Source organism: Heptranchias perlo, chromosome 8, assembly GCF_035084215.1.
Source record: "Heptranchias perlo isolate sHepPer1 chromosome 8, sHepPer1.hap1, whole genome shotgun sequence".
NCBI classification, from domain to species: Eukaryota; Metazoa; Chordata; class Chondrichthyes; order Hexanchiformes; family Hexanchidae; genus Heptranchias; species Heptranchias perlo.
Window position 1 is genome coordinate 30,371,238 of NC_090332.1, and position 24,620 is coordinate 30,395,857.

General features: G+C 42.8%; 1 protein-coding gene across 1 annotated transcript in view; it reads right to left on the reverse strand.

Annotated features, from left to right (window-relative positions):
• spata17 (spermatogenesis associated 17) overlaps window positions 1-24,620 on the reverse strand; it is a 228,164-nt gene that overhangs the window by 193,586 nt on the left and 9,958 nt on the right. Inside the window, exons 2-4 of the mRNA XM_067988320.1 lie at window positions 22,937-23,026; window positions 8,800-8,881; window positions 6,932-6,982 (exon numbers count right to left, since the gene is read on the reverse strand). Of these exons, the coding sequence (XP_067844421.1) occupies window positions 6,932-6,982; window positions 8,800-8,881; window positions 22,937-23,026 (223 nt within the window). The remainder of the gene's footprint in view (window positions 1-6,931; window positions 6,983-8,799; window positions 8,882-22,936; window positions 23,027-24,620) is intronic.

A 24,620-nucleotide genomic window follows, 5' to 3' on the forward strand; every position in this document is an offset into this window, starting at 1 on the left:
AGTGACAGCTCACCAGTTAGCTCCCCACCAATTTGGGCTGGCTGCAATGCCTGGCTCAACATGAAGATAAGTTAAAAAGAAGAAACTTACCTTTTTGTTGGTTAAGCTGCAGCCAGAGGCGGAAAACACAAGCAACGCATGCCCAGCATCCTTAGTACATTGGACAGATTGTAAGATGAAATTTAATGCAGAGAAATGTGAGGTGATTTCTTTTTGGGAGGATAGGACATACACTGTTAATAGTTAAACTTTAAAATGAGTAGCGAATTAGAGACACTTAACAGTTCAGATATACAAATCTTCAAAAGTGGGAGCATAAGTTGATAAGATTGTAAAGAAGGAAAATGGTGCCTGGAAGAGGGTTGTGGGATTCTTGATGGAGGCAACGTCATCAAAAAGTGGATGAGCTAATTCTTGAATTAGGCAACAGCATCCAAGCCGTGGCACAGCTGCAGTACATAACAAGTCAATGAAACAGCAAAACTCTGACGATAGTCAACTGATAATGATAATGATCTACAGAAGCAAAGAGATAATCTAATCTTATAAAAATCATTGGTGATGCTGCAATTATCATAATCTATGTCGTCCCCAAGTTGCCTGCGGTCCTCTTCATGGTTAACAGGGCTCCTTACTTTGTATGTCTGCCACTTTTGATATTATACCCCCTATAGCCAAATACACTTAATTTATATACATGTTGAGAAGATCAATGGTCTAAACACTGACCCCTGGGGGACATCACTGTTGATATCTTCCTAGTCTGAAAAACATAATTAACCACTACTGTCTGTTTTCTGTCCTTTAACCAGCTTCCCAGCAATGCTGTCACCTCCTTTTAATACAGTGTGCATTAACTTTATCAATGAGCCTCTTATGTCGTACCTTATAAAACACTTCTTGGAAAATCCATAAATACAACACCAACTACACTATTTTTACTAATAAACTCTTATTTCCTCAAAGAATGTCCCTTTGGATGTTATTTCCTCAAACAGCTTGATTAGATTTGTCAGCCATGACTTGCCTTTTTCAAATCTGTGTTGGTTGCCCTTAACCATGTCTTTCTACTGGATATTTTTCCCTAGAAAAGACAGTTTCTATCTACATCTGTGCGTTCTGAGCATATAAAGTTTACAGAATTCTCTCGCAAGCATCAGTAGGTTTCTATCTTGAAGTAAAGGGTGTGTGTCTTGACCCTGTGAGGATCTGTAACCTTCTTTGCATTTTCCAAAAGATTCTGAAGCAAATGGTGACTGAATTCTCAAAACTTTATTTCAGGCAAATGACATTTAAAATGTTAACAAGTGTTCCTTTTTGATTATGAACTGCTCACTAAACAACATCTGAGATTAATGCAGTGATACGCAGCACCATGGTTTATTTGTTGGAGGTTAGAAAGCAAAGGATCATGGCTGATCTGTACCTCAACTCCATTACCTCCCTTTGATCCATATCCTTTGATATCCTTATCTAATAAAAATCTGTCGATTTCAGTTTTGAAAATTTTAATTGATCCAGCATCCACAGCCTTTTGAGGGGAGAGAATTCCAGATTTCCACTACCGTTTGTATGAAAAAGTGCTTCCTGATTTCACTCCTGAATGGCCTAGCTCTAATTTTAAGATTGTACCCCCTTGTTCTAGATTCCCCCACCAGAGGAAATAGCTTCTCTGTGTCAAAAATTGTGCATTGAGAATATTTTTCTTAATTGAAAGGTTCAATATTTAATTATTCTTTTTCATCTGAACCATTATCGGGACTTCAAGTAAAATTTTTATATATAAACTGGGAAACTGCATAAACAATGAACTTTTGAATGTTTTATGAGGTAATTTTTGTTTGTTTACAAAAATGTCATTGAAGACTGTATAAGCAAACTCACTAATAGTGCCCTAAAAGCTTTAAAATAGAAATGTAAAGATATAATAATGGGGAATGTGGTGGGGGCGAGTGCCTCATAGCACAAAAAAGACTGGGTTATCAGATAGGTGAGCAGTGGTGGCGTAATGCTTGATGGTTTGAAAGGTACTAACGGCAGTTTGGGTCCCTTTACTCCTGGGATCCCATCCCCAGAAGGCTTCGCCACCGCCCCCCCCCACCATCGAAATTGCAAGAACCTAGGAACTTCCCAATATTGCCAGATTCTGATATGCCTATGAATACTCCCAAAACTCCTTCCTAGTCCTGATGGATGCCAGGATTCTTTCCCAAAACCATCCCCCAACTTTCAGATCCTGGGACCCCCCCACTCAGGGCTCATAAATCCGTAGTCTCCATTCTCAGTGCTCCCTCATCCAGGATTGGCCACAATGCTCCCAGCTTCCAGGACCTCCCTCCCCACTGCTCCCAGATTCAAGAAATCCCCTGCCACTGATACCTGATACCAGATGCTGCCTGCAATGTATTCAGAACTCCAAAACTCCCATCCCAGTGGCCTCAGATACTGGTTATCCCCCTCAAAGTACTGCTAAATTCTGAAGGCCCACCCTAGTCTGCCAAACCCCAAGCCATTTTACAGTGCTCTTAGATCCGAGGGTCAACCACAATGCTGATAAATTAGTATCCCTGATAATGCTACTACGCCTACCACTCTGTTCTTATAACACCTTTGACTCACCGTGAGCACCGGAATGGGAGATTTGCTAGTAATATGTTAGAAGTCAACATATATGATGGGAAAACTTCATGTTCAAAATTTTATAATGGCAAAATCCTATGTCTGCATTTCACTATTTAAATTTGTTGATGAACCAATCAAATCACTGAAAATGCTTTTTGAAAAAAAAATCTTCTGCGATTTTTTTTATCAATAATTAAAATATCTAATGTCCAAAAATCAGATATCAAACATTTTTTTAAAATCTAAAATTAACAATAACGTGATTAAATTCACCCATTTTATGTTTTGATGCCTTCTTTAAAATCTCTACTTTAAAGTTTCAACCTGTTTCAAAAGCCAGGGTTTTGACTGGACGGAATAGATTTTGACTTTGGGTGGTTTTTAAGCAGGCAGTGGGCGGGGCTTTTGGGCTGCCCACCCAATGTCATCAGTCAGATGCCTGAGCTACTTTGATGGTCAGACCTCATTTCAATTTATCTGGCAGGCTGCCCACGCATTTCCAGCAGTGATGGGCATCCTGCCCAGTTGGAGGATGGGCTTTGCAGCATGCCGCACACTTTTTTAAAGTGTGCTTATACCTCTTAAAGTGAGATGTTCTTTTATTCTCATGAAATTGTTGCTGATCTTTTGGGAGATTTGACCTGCAAGATGTCACAGCCACAAGCTCTGAAATTTAGCGACAAAGCAGCAGAGATCCTTGTGGAGCAGGTGAGGGAATGCAAGCTCTTTCCCTCAGATGGCAAGAGGCTGGCAAGACAGACTTTGCACAAACCTGGAGAGAGGTGGCTGACAATGTGAACGCACAGGTTGTCACCTTGCAGGACATCATTGCAGTGCCACATGCATTTCAACAACCTGAACCAGATAGCAAGGGTGAAATTATGTCTTGCAATCTCTGCATTATATCTTGCCACAGCACTTCCCTCCCTCGCTCCCAGCACCCCAAACACTTCCCTCCCCTGCTCCTCATGCCTCTCCTCCAATCCCAAGGGGACACTGCATAAACTCTCCTGTTATAATCACGCACTCACCTGCTGTGGCTGCCCTTACAAAAGGCACAAACAACATTTTGCTTTTACCTGATAGCAACTGCAAAGCATTTCACTCCTCTTAACAGCTTTCACATTTACACAACAGGCACTTTTTTGCACATGACCACCTCCTCATCCTGCTTATAACCCATTGCTTCCACCTCTCAGCATGCATACTATATGAAGCTGCCTCACACATCTGCACAACCCTTTATAACAGCCACATGCTAACTCATTCCTACTCTTTTTGCAGGACAAGCTAGCTCAGAACTAGGAGAGTGACAACCTCCATCCAGGCCCTCACCCAGATGGAGGAAGAAACAATAGAGATCATTGGAGAAGGCAGCTCGAGGAGTGTCGGCGATGGAGGCCAACTACAGCAGGGTGTCTGCCATTTTCTCTTACCTTTGCTCTTTCCTCAAGCAATCACATACACAGGCAGCTTAACAAGCTGATGCTGCATTGCATTGCCATTCATCTGCTGCCTAACCTTTCCATGCCATGTTGACCCTTGTCCCTCTCCCCTTTTTCTATGTCCATCCCATGACTCGGACAATGAGTAAGACGATTCAGAGAGAAACAACCCTCCCAAAGAAGCAGCAGCTGCAGTACGGTCCTAAAGCAGCCACTGAGGCTGCAATGTCAGGTCTCATGTATATCAATGTTGGTCAGAGGTTGTAAGTATTTTATTGCAGGGAGAAAGGACTGGGAGAGATGGTGTTGTGGACTGTTAATGTGGAGAGAAGGAGTAGATCAGCTGTAGCGCAGGTTAATCAATTGTTGCTGAAGAGCTCTGGCTGTAGACTGATGCTGTCGCTCTCCCACTTCTGCTCCATCCTTGCTGTCATCGGGGTCTTCCGCATCAGGTGATGCAAGGTCCTTTTGCTGTTCGGGCTCCTTTGCTGTCCTCATTGCACAGCAAAGTTATGCAAAATTCAGCAGATGACCGCAATCCTAGACACTTTTTGTGGGCTATACTGCAGAAAGCTCCTAACCTGTCAAGGCAACGGAAGTTTTGTTTGAGCACTCCAATAGTTTGCTCAATGATGGTTCTAATGGACCCGTGGGTCAGGTGAATCTCCATTCAGCCACTGAACATGGATTTCATAGAGGTGACATGAGCCAGATTTATAATGGATAGCTCTTGTCCCCAAGCAGCCAGCCTCTAACTTGCTATGCTGAGTCAAAGAGTGGGGATTGGAGGACTGGCATAGTATATAGGCATTGTGACAGCTTCCAGGAAACCTGGCATAGACCTGCATGATGTGCTTGGTGTTGATCATTCATCATCTGAATAATAAGGGCGAGGAAGCCTTTATAGGAACATAGGAACAGGGGTAGGCCATTAAGCCCCTCGAGCCTGTTCTGCCATTCAATGAGATCATGGCTGATCTGTGACTTAACTCCATATACCTGCCTTAGCCCAATATCCTTTAACACCTTTGGTTAACAAAAATCTATCAATCTCAGTTTTGAAATTAACAATTGAGCTAGCATCAACTGCTTTTTTGCGGAAGAAAGTTCCAAACTTCTACCACCCTTTGCGTGTAGAAGTGTTTCCTAACTTCATTCCTGAAAGTCCTGGCTCTAATTTTTAGGCTATGTCTCCTAGTCCTAGACTCCCCAACCAGCAGAAATAGTTTCTCTCTAACTACCCTATCAGTTCCCCTTAATATCTAAATTCCAGGGGATACCACCTTAGTTTGTGTAATCTCTCCTTGTAATTTAACCCTTGGAGTCCAGGTATCATTCTAGTAAATCTACACTGCACTCTCTCCAAGGCCAATGTATCTTTCCTAAGTTGCGGTGCCCAGAACTGAACACAGTACTCCAGGTGTGGTCTAACCAGGGCTTTGTATAGCTGTAGCATAACATCTACCCCCTTGTATTCTAGTCCTCTAGATATAAAGACCAGCATTCAATTAGCCTTTTTGATTATTTTCTGTACCTGTCCATGACATTTTAATGATCTATGTACATGGATCCCTAAATCTCTTTGGACCTCCACTGTTTCGAACTATTCACCATTTAGAAAGTACTCTGATCTACACTTTTTAGGTCCAAAGTAGATTACCTCACACTTTAAAATCCATTTGCCACAGTTCTGCCCATTTATTTAATCTATTAATATCTCGCTGTAATTTTATGCTTTCATCTACACCGCTTACAATGCTGCCTATCTTTGTGTCATCGGCAAACTTGAATATCTGGATCTCTATTCCATCATCTAAGTCGTTAATAAATACAATTAATAGTTGAGGCCCCAACACTGATCCCTGTGGGACACCACTAGTCACATCCTGCCAATTTGAGTATCTGCCCATTATCCCTTCTCTCTGTCTCCAGCCACTCAGCCAATTTCCTAACTAGGTCAATAATTTGCCCTTAATTCCATGAGCTTCAACTTTAGCTAACAGTCTCTTATGGGGGACTTTACTGAATGCCTTCTGGAAGTCCATATAAACATAGACATTCCTCTGTCCACTACTTTAGTCACCTCTTTAAAAAAATTCAATCAGGTTCGTCAGGCATGACCTACCCTTTACAAATCCATGCTGGCTCTCTCTGATCAGCTCCACGCTTAAACCCACTCAGTTCAGATCACATCAAGGCCTCACTGAATGAAGACATGCAAGTCAAACCTGCATTCTACTATTCTGCTGTGTACTATGTTAGTACACTAATATGTTGCTTCATAATCAAGATCCCCTAGTATTGTATTTTACTTTTGATCTCAATCACTGTGATCTGGGTTGATTTTTTTCAAACCCATTTAAAATATTCCTTCACTGATAAGCCCAGTTGTGCCATCTTTCAGAGCAAATAGTAATGTTCTTGCCAATCTGGTTTTATCTTATGGTACATGACGATAAATTGATCTTATTAAATTTTATCTTATGGTAAACAATATGTATTTTTCTAAGGTTGCAACATTCAAACCAATATCTGCAGTTTTTGATTCCTACATGATGGCATAATTGTGACAAAACATGGATTAATAGATAGTACATATCTGCAGTATTATAGCTCAACCCTACACATTGTTAAAATTCTGCTACATTTTAAAGCAGTTTTCTTAAGTAGAAATACACTTCCAGAGCAATTTATACAATAAATTGAATTCCTTTGTCCGAACTATATTAAGCAAAAGAATTTGGCACTTTTCCAGATGGATACTCACTTTGCTTCTGATTTAGATTACCAAATACAGCATAAAAGCATATTTAGAGCACATTTTGATGCCATGATTTGTTGAATAATGAGGGAGATATATTTACCCTGACAGCCATTTCATTGTAGAAATTCATCTTCGTAATAAAATATGCTCTCTGTGAATTAAAGAAGATAGAACAGACTGTAGTTACAGAAAGATATAGCTCAAATTTGACATATAAAAGTTAAGAATCTTTATAAATAATACATAATAAGAAATGCAGTCACAGAGAGAAAAACTCCAATTTTGCATTCAAAAGACAGCTATCGTTTTATGTATAATGCAAACTTAACCATTAAAACATACTATATTCAAATTACATGCTGTTGGAGATAAATCATCATGAAAAGATCTGCACTGAGTTTTATGATCAATGTTACTCTACTAAGACCAGAATTACAAAAGAAGAAATATCCACAAGTGCTGATGGCAATCTGTATTGTACAGTTTTAGGCATAAGGTCTTTTAAAGTGTTTCACTGTAGTATAAAAGAAATTTACATTTCATAATGTCTGGTAGAATTGAAATTTCAAAGAAACCATGCTTTTTACCTTCCACTATTCAAGAATATCAGTACCTAAGAATGGAAATTACGCCTTCTAACCATCTATACAAAATACCATATACTTAGCCTCATGAGCACAATTGAGGATCCTATGAATTTCATATCATTTAATATTAATTTTTAGTATTATAAAATTTGCAACATTTAAACTGCTCAGCCCATGTTAACATTTCACCTGTTGATGGCAGCAGGACAATGCTTACCAACAATATATGCGATTAAGAAACATTTGTTTGCAATATATATGTTAATTAAAAATGCAAAAAATTTGTACTTATGATCCGAGTTAAGCATCATTCCTTCTTCCTCATTATCCGAATAGTCATTGAAGTGACTCATGCAAACATCCTTGATACATATCGCTTATTGCCAAATGTGCATTTTTTGATGCATTTTTGCTAGTTTAATGAACTATCTGACATAGTTCTATATTCTGCTCCTCTCTATCGATTTGTTCGAGAGGTTCTTTTTTTAACAAGGGAGCTAATTCTTTTCATGCAGATTGTGTGAATCAAAAGTGATTTTCAGGCTCCAGAACATTGGTTGGCTCTTTTTAAAAAAAAATATTTTGCTTCCGTAAGTTTTCCAGTGCAAAAGTCCTACTTAGGATGCACTGAATGGATTGTCTGTTTCACCCAGGATTGCTGGGTTGGCAAAGTATTAATCTTAATGTATTAGCTGAAAAAGTATTTTGCAAATTAAGTACTCATGAGGTGACTTGAAGACTTTTACAGTGGAACACCATATCACCATCATGTTGATTCTTTTATGCTGTAAAACTTAAATGCTGCGCAGACCAATTACAGGCTAGCACAAAACCGCCCTCCACACTATTCAGGCTTAGGATCAGAGAAATCAGCATGACTGGTGCAGAAATTTTTAGGATGGTACGTGGGGTTGGGGTGGAGATGCACTTCTGAGTTTCGGGGTTAGGATATATTGTTGAAGCAGTATATAGGAAAATTTACCCGAGCTTCATGTTCTAACACTGATATCCCTTCACTTCGACTACACTTCAAAGTAATTCATTGGCTGTGAAGTGCTTTGGGACATCCTGAGATGTGAAAGGCATCATATAAATGCAAGTTCTTTCCTTCTTTCTTTCTTTAATGAACAAAAATTCAGAAAAAGCTTTGTAAAAGACATAGACTAGAGCAGCGTTAGGTCGTCCCATATGTCCAAATATCCAATGGATGGACAATATTCAATTGAAACATTTTAGAAAGGATCTAACATGTCCAAATTGGACAGTCTGTCCATATAATAAAAATTAAAGGTTGATGTTCTTTAATGAGCACAAGACATCTCCCCTTTTTAATAGATCTTTGTAAAAAGCTAAATCAATTAGATGGAATAAAAGTCTTTACCTTCACCATGGATCTGAAACACACCCTGCCACAATATCCTCGCCATGTTTTCTGAATGATGATTGCCATTTTCTGCAGATTTCTTTTGAATAAAACAGATTTTATATAATTATTTTTGATCTAAAATTTAGATTCTGAAAATGTTACATTAAAAAGTTATTTTCCTATTCAGCCTACACTTTGGATGATGCAGGGTCGCTTTACAAGTTCAGCAATGACACGTCTGAACAGAATTAGCTAGCAGTGAGACATTTCTCTCTTTCCTTCTCCAGGTAATGCTAGGTAATGTAACTTGAGGCTGAGAGACCCGTTTCCAGGCCTCCACCATAACCACACTCCAGCCAGCTGAAAGGAAGTTGTAGATGACAGCAGTCTAGTGATACATCTTTGAGTGATTTTTTTTCCCTTAAGGAAATGCGCTTCTCCACCGCAACTAACTCGAGATCAAGAATTCAACAAAGGGTAATGCTCAACCTGCATCCCTTACTTGCATGGCACCTTGTATCAATGGCGCAGTGTGCTAAGCCGCCATGTTACGTCCAGTATAACAAATTTCCTAGGTTAGGCAGGGAAATTTCATAGTTGACCAGGGAGTGGTTGCTGAGGTGACTGTCATGTATATATTTTTACAAAAATGCATTTTCAGGTTTGTTACAAGTAAATTGATACTTTTTGGTTGTTCAAATTTTTTTTTTGTAAATGTTATAATTTTCTTTCCTATTTTCCCTTCCTGTGATCTTTTCATACCACACACCCTTCTTGGCTGAAAGCATAGGCTGAATAACTGCTACAAAGCCTTCATCAATGCTGCTATACAGCCAGGTGCTAGGAGGTGTGCAAAAGCAACACAGGTGACTGGCTCATTGACTTTCCTTCCCTCTCTGTGGGGAAAACAAAGGACCTCTACTCATGGCCTTCCCAGGAATGCAAGGCTGAGATTGGGAACCCACCATGTAAGGAATTACATATGCAAACCCTATCACTCCATGATTGATTTATAATACAGCATATTTCTTTAAAAATAGAAAAATAATAGAAACCAACAGCCAACTCGTATAATATTACATTGTAATACACAGTGATTGCTCACCCTCCTGTCGATCATCTGAGCAATGGTTTAAAATTTTGTCCCAAAGATTTGAGATACTGGGGCTATTTCCACCGGAGCAGAGAAGGCTAAGTAGACATTTAATTGTTTTTTTTATATAATTATGAAAGGTTTTGATAGAGTGAATAGAGAAGAACTATTTCCTTTGGTTGGGGAGTGAGTGATGAGGGGTCATCAATTTAAAATTGTGATTAAGAGAGTGAGGAGACTGCTTAGGAGAAATTTCTTTACACAGCAGGTTGTTGCAGCATGGAATGCTTTGCTGCAGAGAGTAGTTGAGGCAGAGATCAATGTATTTTTTAAAAGAAAATGGAATAAATATTTGAAGCAGATGAGGATGCAGGGATATTGGGAGAAAGCAGGGCAGTGGGATTAGTTTTGGATTGCTCTAGCAAAAAGTCTCCTTCTCTGCTTATACCCTCAAAATAGGCTCGATAATCTTTCAGTTATGAGGCACGGTCTTCCACCTGTATTTTATCTTTACAGATGCAGACAGACCTGCTGTTTGTTTCCAGTACTTTCTGTTTTTATTTCATTAGGCCCCGTGCATGAATTTCAAGTACTATGAATTCCAAACATCAAGATTTCAAAGGGAAGTAGCTCCTCAGCACTGAGTTGGAGTGCACTAGACTGCAATGGTTTTCCAAAGAGTGATAGTCAGTGTTAAAATATCTGTACTTATCTTTTTTTAAACCAATTAAATTCACATTAGATTTTAGGACAAATGTCCAAACTGCCCAATTTAATCAATACTCTGTTCGAGAAAAAGACATTCCATTCTTTCTACCACATTAATTATAGACTAGTTACACTCCACAGTTTAAGTGTCGTTTAATTCAGGTGCAAAGTCACTAAAATTGAATTTGGGTAAAGGGTGTAAAACTGCCTAAAGTATGAGTGTAAATAATGCAAAACTAAATTTATGAAGTTCCCAGGTAGTCCAAATTTAATTTTCAATCTTTTTAATGTTAGTAGAGATCTGGCTGTCTCATTCATTAAAGACCTGATTATTATGCTAATGACAGGAGAGCCCCATAATGTGATCTCCAACTGTACACAGCTAACCACTATATAAATCAGTGGCTGCAGGGAAGCACTGTTCCATTCATTTAGGTTCTTGTTGTTAAAACTATATTGGTATTTTTGCTGTATCTTTTAGCAGCGCACTGTTTCAATGTTACTTTGGTCTTGTTGGTCTACTTAACAGCTCTTTATGTGCTGGTTAGTAATCTCATTTATGTGCAGCTATGATTATCTCTATAGGCATACCTCTCCAAATGCAAGTTCTGGAAAACAAAGATCAGAAGCAACAGACATGTACATTTGCACCTTAGAAATACTATTCAAACCTGTCATTTGTATCTATATCTGTCTGAAGACATTTTCCTGCACAAATGAAGATTCCGGAAGGATGCCACAACAAAACTATGCACGTTCCTACAGCCAGACTTGCTATCCAATTCCAAGATAGGGGTGGCTCTGTCAGAGGCTGAGGAGGTTACAGCTGCACTGAATTTTATGTGGCAGGGTTCTTACAGGTAAATGTGAGGCATCTATGTCACATCTCCCAAACTACAATGCATGCTTGCATGAATCAGGTCAGTAAGAGATTTTTTGTCAGGGCCACTGATTTTAGCAATTTTCCTTTGGAAAGTAGCTACCAGCAGAAAAAGCTCTGATTTCTACCATGTGGCAGGATTGCCACAAGTGCACTCACTTTTGACAAGGTCCAACATGGCAGATTGGTCAAAAAAGTAAAAGCCTATGGGATCCAAGGGAAAGTGGCTAGTTGGATCCAAAATTGGCTCAGTGGCAAGAAGCAAAGGGTATTGGTTGACGGGTGTTTTTGGGACTGGAAGTGTAACTCTATACATGAATAGAAAGGGCCCCCACTCCATAATTATGGTCTGTAACCATAGCAATAGAATTATGTACATCAATACCCTTTACCTTGGCAACTCCAGGGATGCCTTTATCCTACAGTACTCAATAGTGCACAATAAATGGGAGGATACTGGAGGAGCAAAGAAATGCATCATCCAAAGACAAGAGCTGAACAGAGGTTCAATGAAATATTGGATGGGATAAACATAGTGAGAAAGGAAGTATTAAGGGGTTTAGCATCTTTGAAAGTAGATAAATCACCAGGCCTGGATGAAATGTATTCCAAGCTGTTTATAGAAGGGAGCAAATAGCGGAGGCGCTGACAATCATTTTCCAATCCTCCCTGGCTACAGGATTGGTGCCGGAGGATTGGAGGACTGCTATCATTGTACCATTGTTTAAAAAGGGAGAAAAGGATAGACCTAGTAATTACAGGCCAGTCAGTCTAACGTCAGTGGTGGGCAAATTATTGGAATCAATTCTGAGAGACAGTATAAACCATCATTTAGAAAGGCACAGATTAATCAAGGACAGTCAACATGGATTTGTTAAGGGAAGGTCGTGTCTGACTAATTTGATTGGAATTTTTGAGGAGGTAACAAGGAGGGTCGATGAAGGTAACACGTTTGATGTAGTGTACATGGATTTTTGCAAGGCTTTTGACAAGGTCCAACATGACAGATTGGTCAAAAAAGTAAAAGCCTATGGGATCCAAGGGAAAGTGGCTAGTTGGATCCAAAATTGGCTCAGTGGCAAGAAGCAAAGGGTAATGGTTGCCGGGTGTTTTTGGGACTGGAAGGCTGTTTCTAGTGGGGTTCTGCAAGGCTCAGTACCAGGTGCCTTGCTTTTTGTGGTATATATTAATGATTTGGACTTGAATGTGGGGGGCTTGATCAAGATGTTTGCAGATGATACAAAAATTGGCTGTGTGGTTGATAGTGAGGAGGAAAGCTGTAGACTGCAGGAAGAGATCAATGGGCAGAAAAGTGGCAAATGGAATTCAATCCAGAGAAGTGTGAGGTAATGCATTTGGGGAGGGCAAAAAAAGCAAGGGAGTACACAATAAATGGGAGGATACTAAGAGGTGTGGAGGAATAAAGGGACCTTGGAGTGCATGGCCACAGATCCTTGAAGGTGGCAGGACAGGTAGATAAGGTGGTTAAAGAGGCATACTTTCCTTTATTAGCTGAGGCATAGAATATAAGTGCAGGGAGGTTATGCTAGAACTGTATAAAACATTGGTTAGGCCACAGCTTGAGTACTGCGTACAATTCTGGTCATCACATTACAGGAGAGATGTGATTGCGCTAGAGAGATTACAGAGGAGATGTATAAGGATGTTGCCAGGGCTGGAGAATTTTAGCTATGAGAAAAGATTGGAGTTGATTTCTTTGGAACAAAGGAGGCTGAGGGGAGATTTAATTGAGGTATATAAGATTATGATGGGACTAAAGAGTGTGGATAGAGAGGACCTATTTCCCTTAGCAGAGGATTCAGTGACCAGGGGGCATAGATTCAAAGTAATTGGTGGAAGGATTAGAGGGGAGTTGAGGAGAAATGTTTTCACGCAGAGGGTAGCGGGTGTCTGGAACTCACTGCCTGAAAGGGTGGTAGAGGCAGAAACCCTCAACTCATTTAAAAAGTACTTAGATATGTACTTGAGGTGCCGTAACCTACAGGGCTACAGACCAAGTGGTGGAAAGTGGGATTAAACCGGATAGCTCTTTTTCAGCCGGTATGGACATGATGGGCTGAATGGCCTCCTTCTGTGCTGTAACTTTCTATGATTCTATGAATGTGACTCACGCTTCCACCATTGTCATAGTAGAATACACCTTTGACACCTTCAAGTAGTGATTCTAATGCTTGGATAGATCAGAGGCAGAGTGTTACAGTAAAGCCCCGTTAAGATATCCAAGACTACTATTGTCTGTTGTGTCCTGTGCATCTTTGCCCGCAAAGAGGCTTAATTATGGAGCACGCAGAAAAAGAAAGATAGCATAAGCAAAAAGCAGTGGGGAATTACTAGGTGATGGGCCAAATGGCCTGTTTCTGTGCTGTAACCTATTATTCCAGGACCATTTAGATGCACTTGTCTCCTTGCACACTACACTGGAAGATGAGCCAGAGGAATTGGCTACACAACAAACAACTCAATCTGTGAGTGTTATCAGGCACAACCTATTAGACCAAACCTTTAGTAAGTGCCTTATGCTTCCTAAATATAACAGCATGTACCCAACACTCCTGCCAAATTAAACGTTCCCTCCAGAGGGCACATAATACAGACATACCCAAGAATGCATCATAAATTCTCCACAACTAACCTCATGTACCTGATACTAAAAGAACTGGCATGAGACAAAAGAGATTTAGGCAATCTGCATTTTATTAAAGGTTACAGTACATGGCACAGGTGTGTTGACTGTGTTTTACCCCTATGCTTCTCCTGACTTAAAGTGTGTGGTAGTTCCTGAATTTATGCTCCTTATAAGTATTCTCCCTGTGGAAAGTGGACACTGGTGGATCGCTGCTGGGTATCAATGTGAGCCTCTAAGGATGGAGGTGGCCCAGTACCTCCTTGCAACTGCAGGCACTACGTGAGTGCTGCCATGAACCTATATGTTTGGGGACAAATCGGTAGTATTTGAGTGGAATGGCAAGAGGATACAGATGTACTATCAACCAGATGATGGAGATCCATCATCCGTGCCAGCTCCTGTCATCCCCCCACGGCTGGCCACTCCAGTGTGGTTGGAACTGTAAATGAGAACAAACCACTGCTCAGCAATGCGGTTGTTAAAATCCTACTTCATAGCTGTCTCAAACTGATTCTCTAACACGGTGAATCCAGATAAGAAGGACTATTGAAAATTGGAATCTGAGGTTTGTATAATTCCTATCAGAACATTTGTCACAGCTGTGCCTGTGCTTATCACACCAGCCAATGAGAGCTCCGCTGCAGAGGACTCTAATGTGACCACTTTCTCCATGGTGCTTTGCAGCTCGATCAGATGGTCATGCAGCACTGGAGAGAGATGAGTTGTGGACTCCCCCATTGAAGCTCCCAAACTTTACAGGCTGCTTGACATGTACAGGTTATTTGGCACGCTATCAAATTACTCCACAAAGTGCTGATGTTGAGCTACCAAAGTACATCTGTATGCAGGCCCCATGAAGTCCAAATCCCTAGGTTCAGCAGCTGAAGGTGTCTTTGAGCTGGCCTTCCTTTCAGATGGTTGCATCTCCTACATTTGTCCCTCCTCACTAATATCTGTGATTCACAAAATGCTTCCACGTGAAACTCACTAATGGACCACAACCACGCTCCCCACCACTCCCTCAACACGTATATCTGCAATGGTGTTTGCTACTGTAGGAGTGGGTGATACCAGGTGCTGCAAGATGCTTAGTTGAGGCTATATATTGAACTTGGTCATCTCCTTCTTTTGGCCTCGTAGTGGAGCAGAAGATACTTAAAATGTTCTTCTTTCTTTCCAAGATGGGGAGGCCAGAACAGGCAGTACTATGGATCCTGGTACTTCACAGCAGGGCTTGCAAGCTCCTCACATGCACCAAATATCAGTATCAATATGCGCACCCCAAAAAATGGAAGTACTGAGATTGAGAAAGATTCAATGGGTGATTGACAACTCACAAGTGAGGAGCAGCAAGTGGAAGTGGCAGGAGAGGGCAAGGGACTGGTATCCTGCCTTCAGCAGGGAGTTAATGCAGGATCACTAGGCATTTTCAGCCTGCCATGCGAAGCCTGTTGCAGAGACTGATCCTGCGCCCAGAGATTCAAGGCCACGATAATCTCCACAGAACTACACCAGCCAAAAGTAACCTGCCACCACAGTTGATTCCACACTCAAGGAGCACTTAGATACATAGTTAGGTTACATAGTAGGAAAAGCAACCGTAGAAGGTCACCAAAGGGAAGTACACATGTTGGGCTTGGAGCACATAATTACTGTAATAAGCAGAAACTAAAAATTGATCTTTTTATTTCTCTTTAGTGTGGACATTTTGTGCTAGGTAGGGCACTGGATAGATAATAATTATTGGGAGGGGGCTAAAAGATCACAGTTCAGTTTCAGTAGAGGCACAGTACAGCATGTTTTTAATGGGAACAATATGTGGGTTTTTATAGTAAAACAAAGTTGGTCAGTGGCAGGAAGTAGTTCTATGATTGGAGATCTGCACCAATATACCAGCCCATATGTTAGCTCTCTCAATGGTGTCCTCCTCTTCTTCCTCTTCCTCTGCCCTGCAGACCCACAGGCGTCCTCATCATCTGTTGCATGTTTATCCCTCACTAGATAGGAAAGCTGCGTAGTTTGCAGCAGATTGATGATTTTGGAGATTTTGGCTGGACTTTAGAGCAGCATGTGCCCGAGCAATCCAAACAACAGAATTTCAACGGGTTTCATTGTGTGTTTGTGCTCTTCTGTTAAGACAGGTCCTTCCTTATGCATTGATGGAAACAAGATGAAACTAAACCTTAAGATTTTGTCCTCTCGTGATTTCATCCTCAGTCAATTCCTGCAGAACTATCTGAACAGGCAAAGGAATTCCCATCCTCCCAACTCTGTTAGCAATTGTCAATATTGCAGGGAAATCTTGCTGAACAAGCGGGAAGGATTTAGCAAAAAGGCATAAAGACACAAGTAAAAAAGTGCGCAGGATGTTCAATGCAGGAGTAGGTAGGTGCTCTGTGTCAAAAAAAAATAACAACATTAACTGAAAAAAATCTCAACCATGCTTTAAGAATTGGGCCAAAACAGGCCAAGCTGTTGAACAGTCTTGTGCCCATTTCTTTTGGGAAGGTGAAATTCAGCATGGGATTTCAGTTGAATAATTTTGCTATTTAAATGTGAGTTGTGCCTATAGCACTGTCTCCTTTTTAACTCCAAAATAGTGACTCACAAAATTCAAAGCACTACAAATTGGGCATGTAAGGTGGCACACCTGATTGGATGACCAGCAAACGCAACCAGTGAGCCATCAGCATGGCCTTATAAAATCAGAGCCATGGGCACGAGCCGGTGGGTTCGTGGTGGGGGGGCTCCGAAAAACAGGGATTCCTGGGGCGGGTCCAGAGCCCGGCTCCAACCTGCCTGCTTCCGGGTTACCCAGTGGCGCGCTTAGATGCGCACGCAGCCCCCGCATGCGGGACTCCCACCGGCAATTAAAGCCGGCGGGATCCCGCTTAAGGCAATTAATTTGACAGTTAAGGTCGTTAGCAGACCTGATTTGTAGGATATTTTAGGAGGTGTAGGATTTTCAACTCAACTGAGAGTGTTTCCCGTACTGGGGGAAACACTCCCAGTTTAAATGGACGTTTTGCAGCCACCAGCCTGTGGCAGCTGCAAAGGTCCATTTGACAGGTGGTTGGGGGGGGTGGGGGGTGGGGGGTGGTGGGAGGAGACCCTCACTCATTGCAGGAGGCCGCTCTGTCACTTTGGACAAAGTTTGGCCTCCACCACCCTCCCCCTAACAATAAAATTCACAAACTTGGAACTTCAACCCCGGTGTGCAGACACATTTATCTACCTTGCGAACCCCCTCAAACGTACATCTTCTGGACGGGGGCTGCCATAGCTGCAGTCATGACCTCCTCGGAGGACGAACAGCATCACCAGCCTCGCGGCCACACCGTCCACCTCTGACATGTGGAGCTCCACAACACAGTTCAGTGACACATCCACCTGCACAGCAGGAGGGAGAGCAACTGCAAAGAGAGATGCGTCGCAGAAGGCACTACCCTCGCCACGGGGTCTACAGACCGAGGCTCAGCTTCCTGGACCTCTCTGAGCAGCAGTGCACACGGAGACTCAGAGTCACTCGACATGTAGTTGTAGACATCTGCAGCCTCCTTCATGCCGAGCTGCTCCCAGCTGGCCCGAGCACCATCTTCTTACCTGGTGCCGTCAAAGTCACCACTGCCCTCAAAAACTTCTCCTCCGCATCCTTTCAGTGTGCCACCGGGGACATGGCCGGCGTCTCACAGTTGTCTGCACAAAAGAGCCCTGCAAATACACCTACACCCACTCTGCAGTGACACAATGGGTGGCATCAGGATGTGGGTCTTCATGGTGATCTCAGGAAAGGGCATTATTGCGCAAACCAGACAAGACTTTCAAAGATGTGGCAGTAGTGGTGATAACAATTTTTAATGATTTTTTGCAAAACAAAGGAAAATAAATCATAAACATGACATTTCATCTTATACCCTTGTGCATCCCCTTTGTGCTCACAAATCCTTCGCCTTACGTTTGCAGGAACCCCTACGTGGTGCTACCCCCGTGGCTTCAGCAGAGGTAGTGGCAGATTGCTCTCGTCCATGCCCTGACCGATGAGATGCTTTGCGCGGACGCCCTCTGGGTTTCCATGCCTGTGAGGGCCCCTCCAAAGACTGCTCCACCTGCACCTGTGCAGGGGCAGACTCGGCCACCTGGAGAGGGGGCAGCATAGTGGGTACTGGTTGAGAGGGGGTCAATGGGTGAGATGTGGGAGCGCTTTGAGTGGTGTCCCCGCTTCCATGTCCCCTTTCACCATCATCCCTCTCCTGGCCCAGGCCCACATCACTCCTTCCACCCTGCTGGACGACAGTTTGGAGGACTTGTGTGAAGCCTTGGAAGGCCAGATGTAAGATATCGGTCAGCCTGTTTAAGGCGGCAGAATGTTGCTCACCCCGAATCCGAACGGCCGTTGTCAGGGCTTGAATGGACTCATTGTTGAGCCGTGCTTGACGCTCGATGGAGGCTAGCCTTTCCTCCATCGCAGACATTCCCGCACCTACCCGCGACACTATCTCAGAGATGCCTTCACGTCCCTGTGACAGTATTCCACTCATGCAGGAGTTGGACTCCTCCATCCTCTGCGCGATTGTGGAGAGTGCGCGTGGCAATTGTTCCAGTACCTCGGCAATGTGCTGCTGCCCCTCGATGACTCTCCTGGCAGGCCCCAAGGGTTCAGCATCTGGGTCCAGCTGAGCAGAGCCTGGAGAAGAGTGCTCCCACCGAAGCAGACTCTCCACGGCTGCCCCTGCCTCCAGGGTATGCTCGTGCTCACATGTACGTGGTGACTCACCATGTGCAAGCCCAACTAAGTGAGGACGGGGACCCACCGAGGTCTGTGTATCTGCACTGGTGGATGGCTGGCTCCGATGTGACGATGGACCCTCAGAGGCCGGCAGGTCCTCTGAGGAATCGCCCTCCGCAGTCACGGCGGTCGCAGATGGCCCTGCAAGGGAACAGAAAGCAATATTAAGCATGTGGACAGATGTTGAGGAGCTACAGATGCCAAGTGATGCTAAGATCATTCGCTATCATGAATGCTGAGTGTTAGATTTCTGTCACCAGCCGCTTGTGCGCTCCCGGTCTCGGCGTCCGCCACGGACAGGCATTCCAGCGTCCGGCTTATTTCGAGTGCCTGCTGCTCCGCATCTGTTAAGGCCACCTGGTGTGGCGGGCCCCCTCCGGTCCTTGCCCTCTCCCGGGCATTCTGGCATCTCTTCTCCTATCAAGGCAAAACACAGAGGCGTGATTGAGTGATGGTTGCACGGTGACCCGCTGCATACATTGGTGTGGGTGGGGGAGAGTGTGAGGGAAATGCATGGGAGGGTGCGTGTGAGACATAGCCATGAGATTGTATGAGGATTGAGTTGAGTGATAGTTTTCGAATGGGAACTGGGGCGGTGAGTATGTGCAGGCAAGGTGAGTATGATAGTTGAGTGGATGTGAGGAGTGATGTGAGAGCGTTGTGGTGGCAGTGCAGAAGGAGTTGTGTGGTGGTAGAGGTGATGTGGAAGACAGAATATGGGAGAATGCGTAAGTATACTCACTTTGGCTGACCTGGTCAGGTCATTAAATCTCTTCCTGCACTGCACCCAGGTTCTAGACACATTGCCACTGCTGGTGACCTCCTCGGCCACCTCTAGCCAGGCCTTCTTGGTGGTGGAGGGAGGACACTTCCTTCGATCCGATGGGAAAAAAATTTCCCTCCTCCTCTTCATCCCATCGAGCAGCACCTGGAGTGAGGAGTCAGAGAACCTTGGAGCAGCCTTGCCTCTGGCCTGCTCCATGCTCCTAAATTGATTCTTTGCTGCAGGAGGAGCATTGGAGGACTGCCCCTTTAAATAGGGCTCCTCCTGCTGACAACCTGTGATGCGGGTGCGCAGTGCGTCCGCTGCGCAGGTCTAGAACGGGAAACCCGGAAGCCAAGGTAAGTGCCTTCAATTAGGCTGCGATCGTGTGCAGAGCACCCCGAATTCACCGGGCGGGTTACCCACACGCCCAGTCGACCACCCGCTGCCAACCCGCCTCCCTCCCAATATCGAGCCCATGGTATTTATCATACCACAATGGGGCCACTTATACCTTTGTTGCCTCTGGTCTCAAATGCTTTTTTTTAAAAAATGCAATCTACAGACAAGTATCTATGGGAGATGTATTTTTCCAATTGTTTTAAAATGTCATGCTTTTTTTCAATAATTTTACCAATGTCACTATTTTCCATAGACAGTGGGAGTGATAAGGATTCTTCAGTACAAATTTTAGGTTGTTGCATTACAAACATTTAGCTGATACACACACTGCTACAAAATCAAGATACTGTTCGATTTATAGGTTGTACCAAGTTAATTAACCTAATGTTCACTTATACTTCCAATATGTTTGTAACTAGCAGATCTCCCATAGTACTGCTCATGGAAGGTTAGAGCAGCCTTTTTCTTACCTGTATCTGTCATCTATGTGTTGCTGTTTCTGTTTTTGTCCCCCTCTTGTTCTCAACGTCTTCCTTCATGCTTCTCTCTCCTTTTTTCTTCTTTTGTATTTTCTCTATGTGACTTTCTGCTTCTCTCATTCTTGCTCTTCTTGCCTTGTAAATATAGGTGATAAGTCATGTGGCATGACAGATCCGCTGCAGGGTGGTTTTGGGGTTTGGAATAGGAGGATGGATTGAAAAGGAGCTGGAGGCAGGTCTTGGTTTGCGGGTAGTGGGTACTGAGCAATGGCACTCTAATGCTTTCTCCTGTTTCTCTGCTACTGCCTCACTTATCACCATCTGTCCTGTCCATTCTGTTATGACCACCTTCTCTCTTTTCCAGCTTGGCCTCAGTCCTACTGTGTCCACTTTGCAGTGCTCCCTCACCCCCTGGACTGCACCTCAGCCCCTCTACTTCAACCTTTATCCACATGGCTGACCTACTTATCATCCCTGTGTGCCATTATTCCTTTAGTCTGCATGATGCTGCCATTCCCCACCTTTGCTTCATCGCACCATTTTCGCACCGAAGTGGCTGATCACCTATTATGCCCTTTCTGCATGACTCCTACATCTCCCCCCACCAACTTCAACCCTGCAAAACAGATATTAGCACCATAAATAGAACATAGTGCTTTGAAGAAATATTTTTTTCTGAGCGTGGGAAGGCCAAAAGCAAGTGAGCTCCAGGATTGCCAGTTTCACCAACAAAGAACCGGGCAGCTGGACAGAGATGGCCCAAAGTTTAAATTTTTTAGTAGTGGGGCACATTGAGACTAAGCAAGGCCAGAATAAGCACAGTTTGAGATCCAAAGTTATTTTTTTTCATGGTAACAGGGCGGGAGCCAGGGGTCAGGGCACAAGGCCAGTGGAAAGGAAGTAAAAAAAAATTGTTGGCCAGATCTGGGGCAGGGACAGAGGCTGAGGAGGAGATTGAGCTAGAAGCCTGATTGAAGAAATGTGTGGGATGGGGGCAGAAGCGGTGGGCAGGTCACGCTGGTAGATGGTGGGGCAGAAGTGGAGGCCAAGGAACAGGGGTGGGGGCTGACCAGACACCTAGGTGCAGGCCAAGGAATGAGGCTGGAGGCTGAAGATGCCAAACATCAGAGGTGGCTGGGAGTTGGAATTGCAAGGTTCTATCGAACAACCAGTGAGAGACTTGCAACTGCATATTGAATACTCAAAGCATTTTTTCAATGACATTTTGAGCATTACAGGTCAGATCTGCGTTGCAAATCCTAATAGAACACCACCTACTGGTACCACTGAGCATAGTTACAGGTAAAAGGTATCAACCACTCTTGGACATTTTTACATGAGAATTTCCAAAGGAACCTGTACATAGAATGGTTCAATAAAATGTGTGACCCATGCACCAATTTTAATGTTTTGTAGATATTAGTTGGTCTTCGCTTTGCACGCAGGAGTCAAGGCTAAGTGCAGTCTTGAGGTGAAGTGGGCTTAGAAGATGGGGCATAATTAGACTAGGGCACACAGACATAATTCAGTCCCTATTTTTAAAGTTATATACTCTGTCTTTATTTTAATATAATACTTTAATTTTATAAATATTATTTATATTGTTAAATAGCAAAATGGCTATGTGGAAAACCAAGAACTAGAGTTGTTTGGAACATAGAAGTTTCTCCAACACAGGCTAGAGAGCTGGGACGCATAAAAGTTAAGAGCTATAGAACTACAACTGGCGAGAGGATGTAATTACAGTGTGGCAAGTTTACATTACATTTTTCATTATAAATGTTGACAGTAATTTATGATGGTAGATGTTGACACAAATATGACAAAAACATAATAAGAAGTAAGATTTTGTGACCGGAAATGTTTACAGGTATAAGATCTTTAATATATTATTAGTCTATCTCCCATAACATTGAACACAGGTAGTCAAGACCGAGTGTAGTCTTCAGGTGAAGGAGAGCTAGATGGCGGTAGATAATTGGACCAGACTGTGCAGATGTAATTCAGTCCCCATTTTAAAGTCATATAGTCTGTCCTTATTTTTATATAATACTTTGATTTTATATTATTATTTATCGCTAAATAGCAAAACTTGTGGGAAGTAAAGTTGTTCGGAGCATAGGAGTTTCTCTGCAATACAGGCTAAAGAGCTGGTAGAGACAAAACTGAGGTGTTACAGCATAACCACTGGCAGAAGGGTGTAATTACAATGTAACAAGTTTACATAGGCAGTCTCTTTAATAAATGTGGCTGTGAAAATTTATAAGAAAAAAGTTGACGCAAAAGTGTGACATAAATTTGAAAAGAGGAAGTAAGGTTTTGTAGATAGCAAATGTGCATAGATGCAAGATTTTTGATATATTATAGACGTAGGTTTAAATATGTTGACCGTACCTGATGTGTGCTCGAACCTTAAACCCTCTGAAACAGCTCTGAATTTTTACAGCAGCACAATGTTCTCTCATTCGGTTTTCTTCTGCAATCCTGAAATATTATTAATTGGTTATGGATGAGTTAAAGTAGGCTGAAAGAACCAAACTGCCTTTCTTATAAAAAAATGAAGCGACAAGTTTGTTTTTAAAAATTCCCATAACAACTAAGAATACAGTTTTTACTAGAATTTTTACTGGAATACTATTTTTAAAATTAACCATATTTTTTAAACATAATGCAAGTGGGTTATAGATTTGGTGACTGCACTCAACTTCACCTTTAATCAGGAAAAGGACAGAATTTTGATGCTCCTCGTGCTGCCTGCACCAAAGATCAGCAGAACTTCCTCCTCCATCTAGGTGAGGGCTTGAAGGGACCTGCCCCTCCCCGAGTGCTAGTCCTCACCCAGCTGTTGTGTGCCAGTTTGTCGTTCAGAAAGAGCGGAGTGGGTTAATGTGTAGTTCTTGTAAAGGGTTGTGTGCATGTGTGAGGTAGCTTCATATATTGTGCATGCTGAGAGGGAAAAGCAGTAAGTTGTGAACAGCATAGGGAGGTGGTAATGTGCAAGAAAGTGGCTCCAGTGTGAAATGTGATTGAAGTGAGAAGAAACATGTGAAACAGGGGAGGGAAGTGATTGGCTTTCAGCGGGGGTGGGGGGGATGGTGGTAGGGGAGGTGCTGTGGCAAGGTCTCGTGCTGAGAAATAAAGATAGCAAGACATCACTTGCACCCTTGCTTCTGGATAAGGTCATTAAATTTCTTGCTGCACTGAATCAATGTCCTGGGGATGATGCTTTTTGTATTTATGTTCTCTGCCACCCCTCTCCAGGCTTGCTACAGTGTCTGCCTGAGTACACTCCTGCCATCAGAGTGGAAGAGGACCTGTTTCCAGGCCATCATCTGCCCTACCAAAATCTCTACCCCTGCATCACTAAACGTAACATGAGACACTCACACTCCAAACTGCAAAATCACACAAATAATTTGAATAGAGTTAAATTACACTTTGCATTAAGAGGTGCAATCATGCTTAAAATAGGTGCTGGAAATCCCACCCTCCAAATTGGCAAGCTGCCAATTATCACTGAAAATGCACAGGCAACTCGCCAATGAGATTCAAATAAGACCCAGCCATAAAAATAAGAACATAAGAACATGGGAAATAGGAGCTTAAGTAGGCCATACGGCCCCACGCGCCTTCTCCGCCATTCAATAAAGTCATGGGTGATCTTCAACCTCAACTCTACTTTCCCACCTGATCTCCATTTCCCTTGATTCCCCTAGAGTCCAAAAATCTATCTATCTCAGCCTTGAACATACTCAACGACTGAGCATCCACAGCATACTAGGGTGGAGAATTCCAAATATTCACGACCCTCTAAATGAATAAATTCCTCCTCATCTCAGTCCTAAATGTCCGATCCCTTATCCTGAGACTGTGTCCCCTAGTTCTAGACTCTCCAGCAAGGGGAAACAGCCTCTCAGCATCTACCCTGTCAAGTCCTCTTAAAATCTTATATGTTTTAATGAGATCACCTCTCATTCTTCTAAACTCCAGAGAGTATAGGCCCATTCTACTCAATCTTTCCTCATAGACAACCCTCTCATCCCAGGAAACAATCTAGTGAACTTTCATTGCACCACCT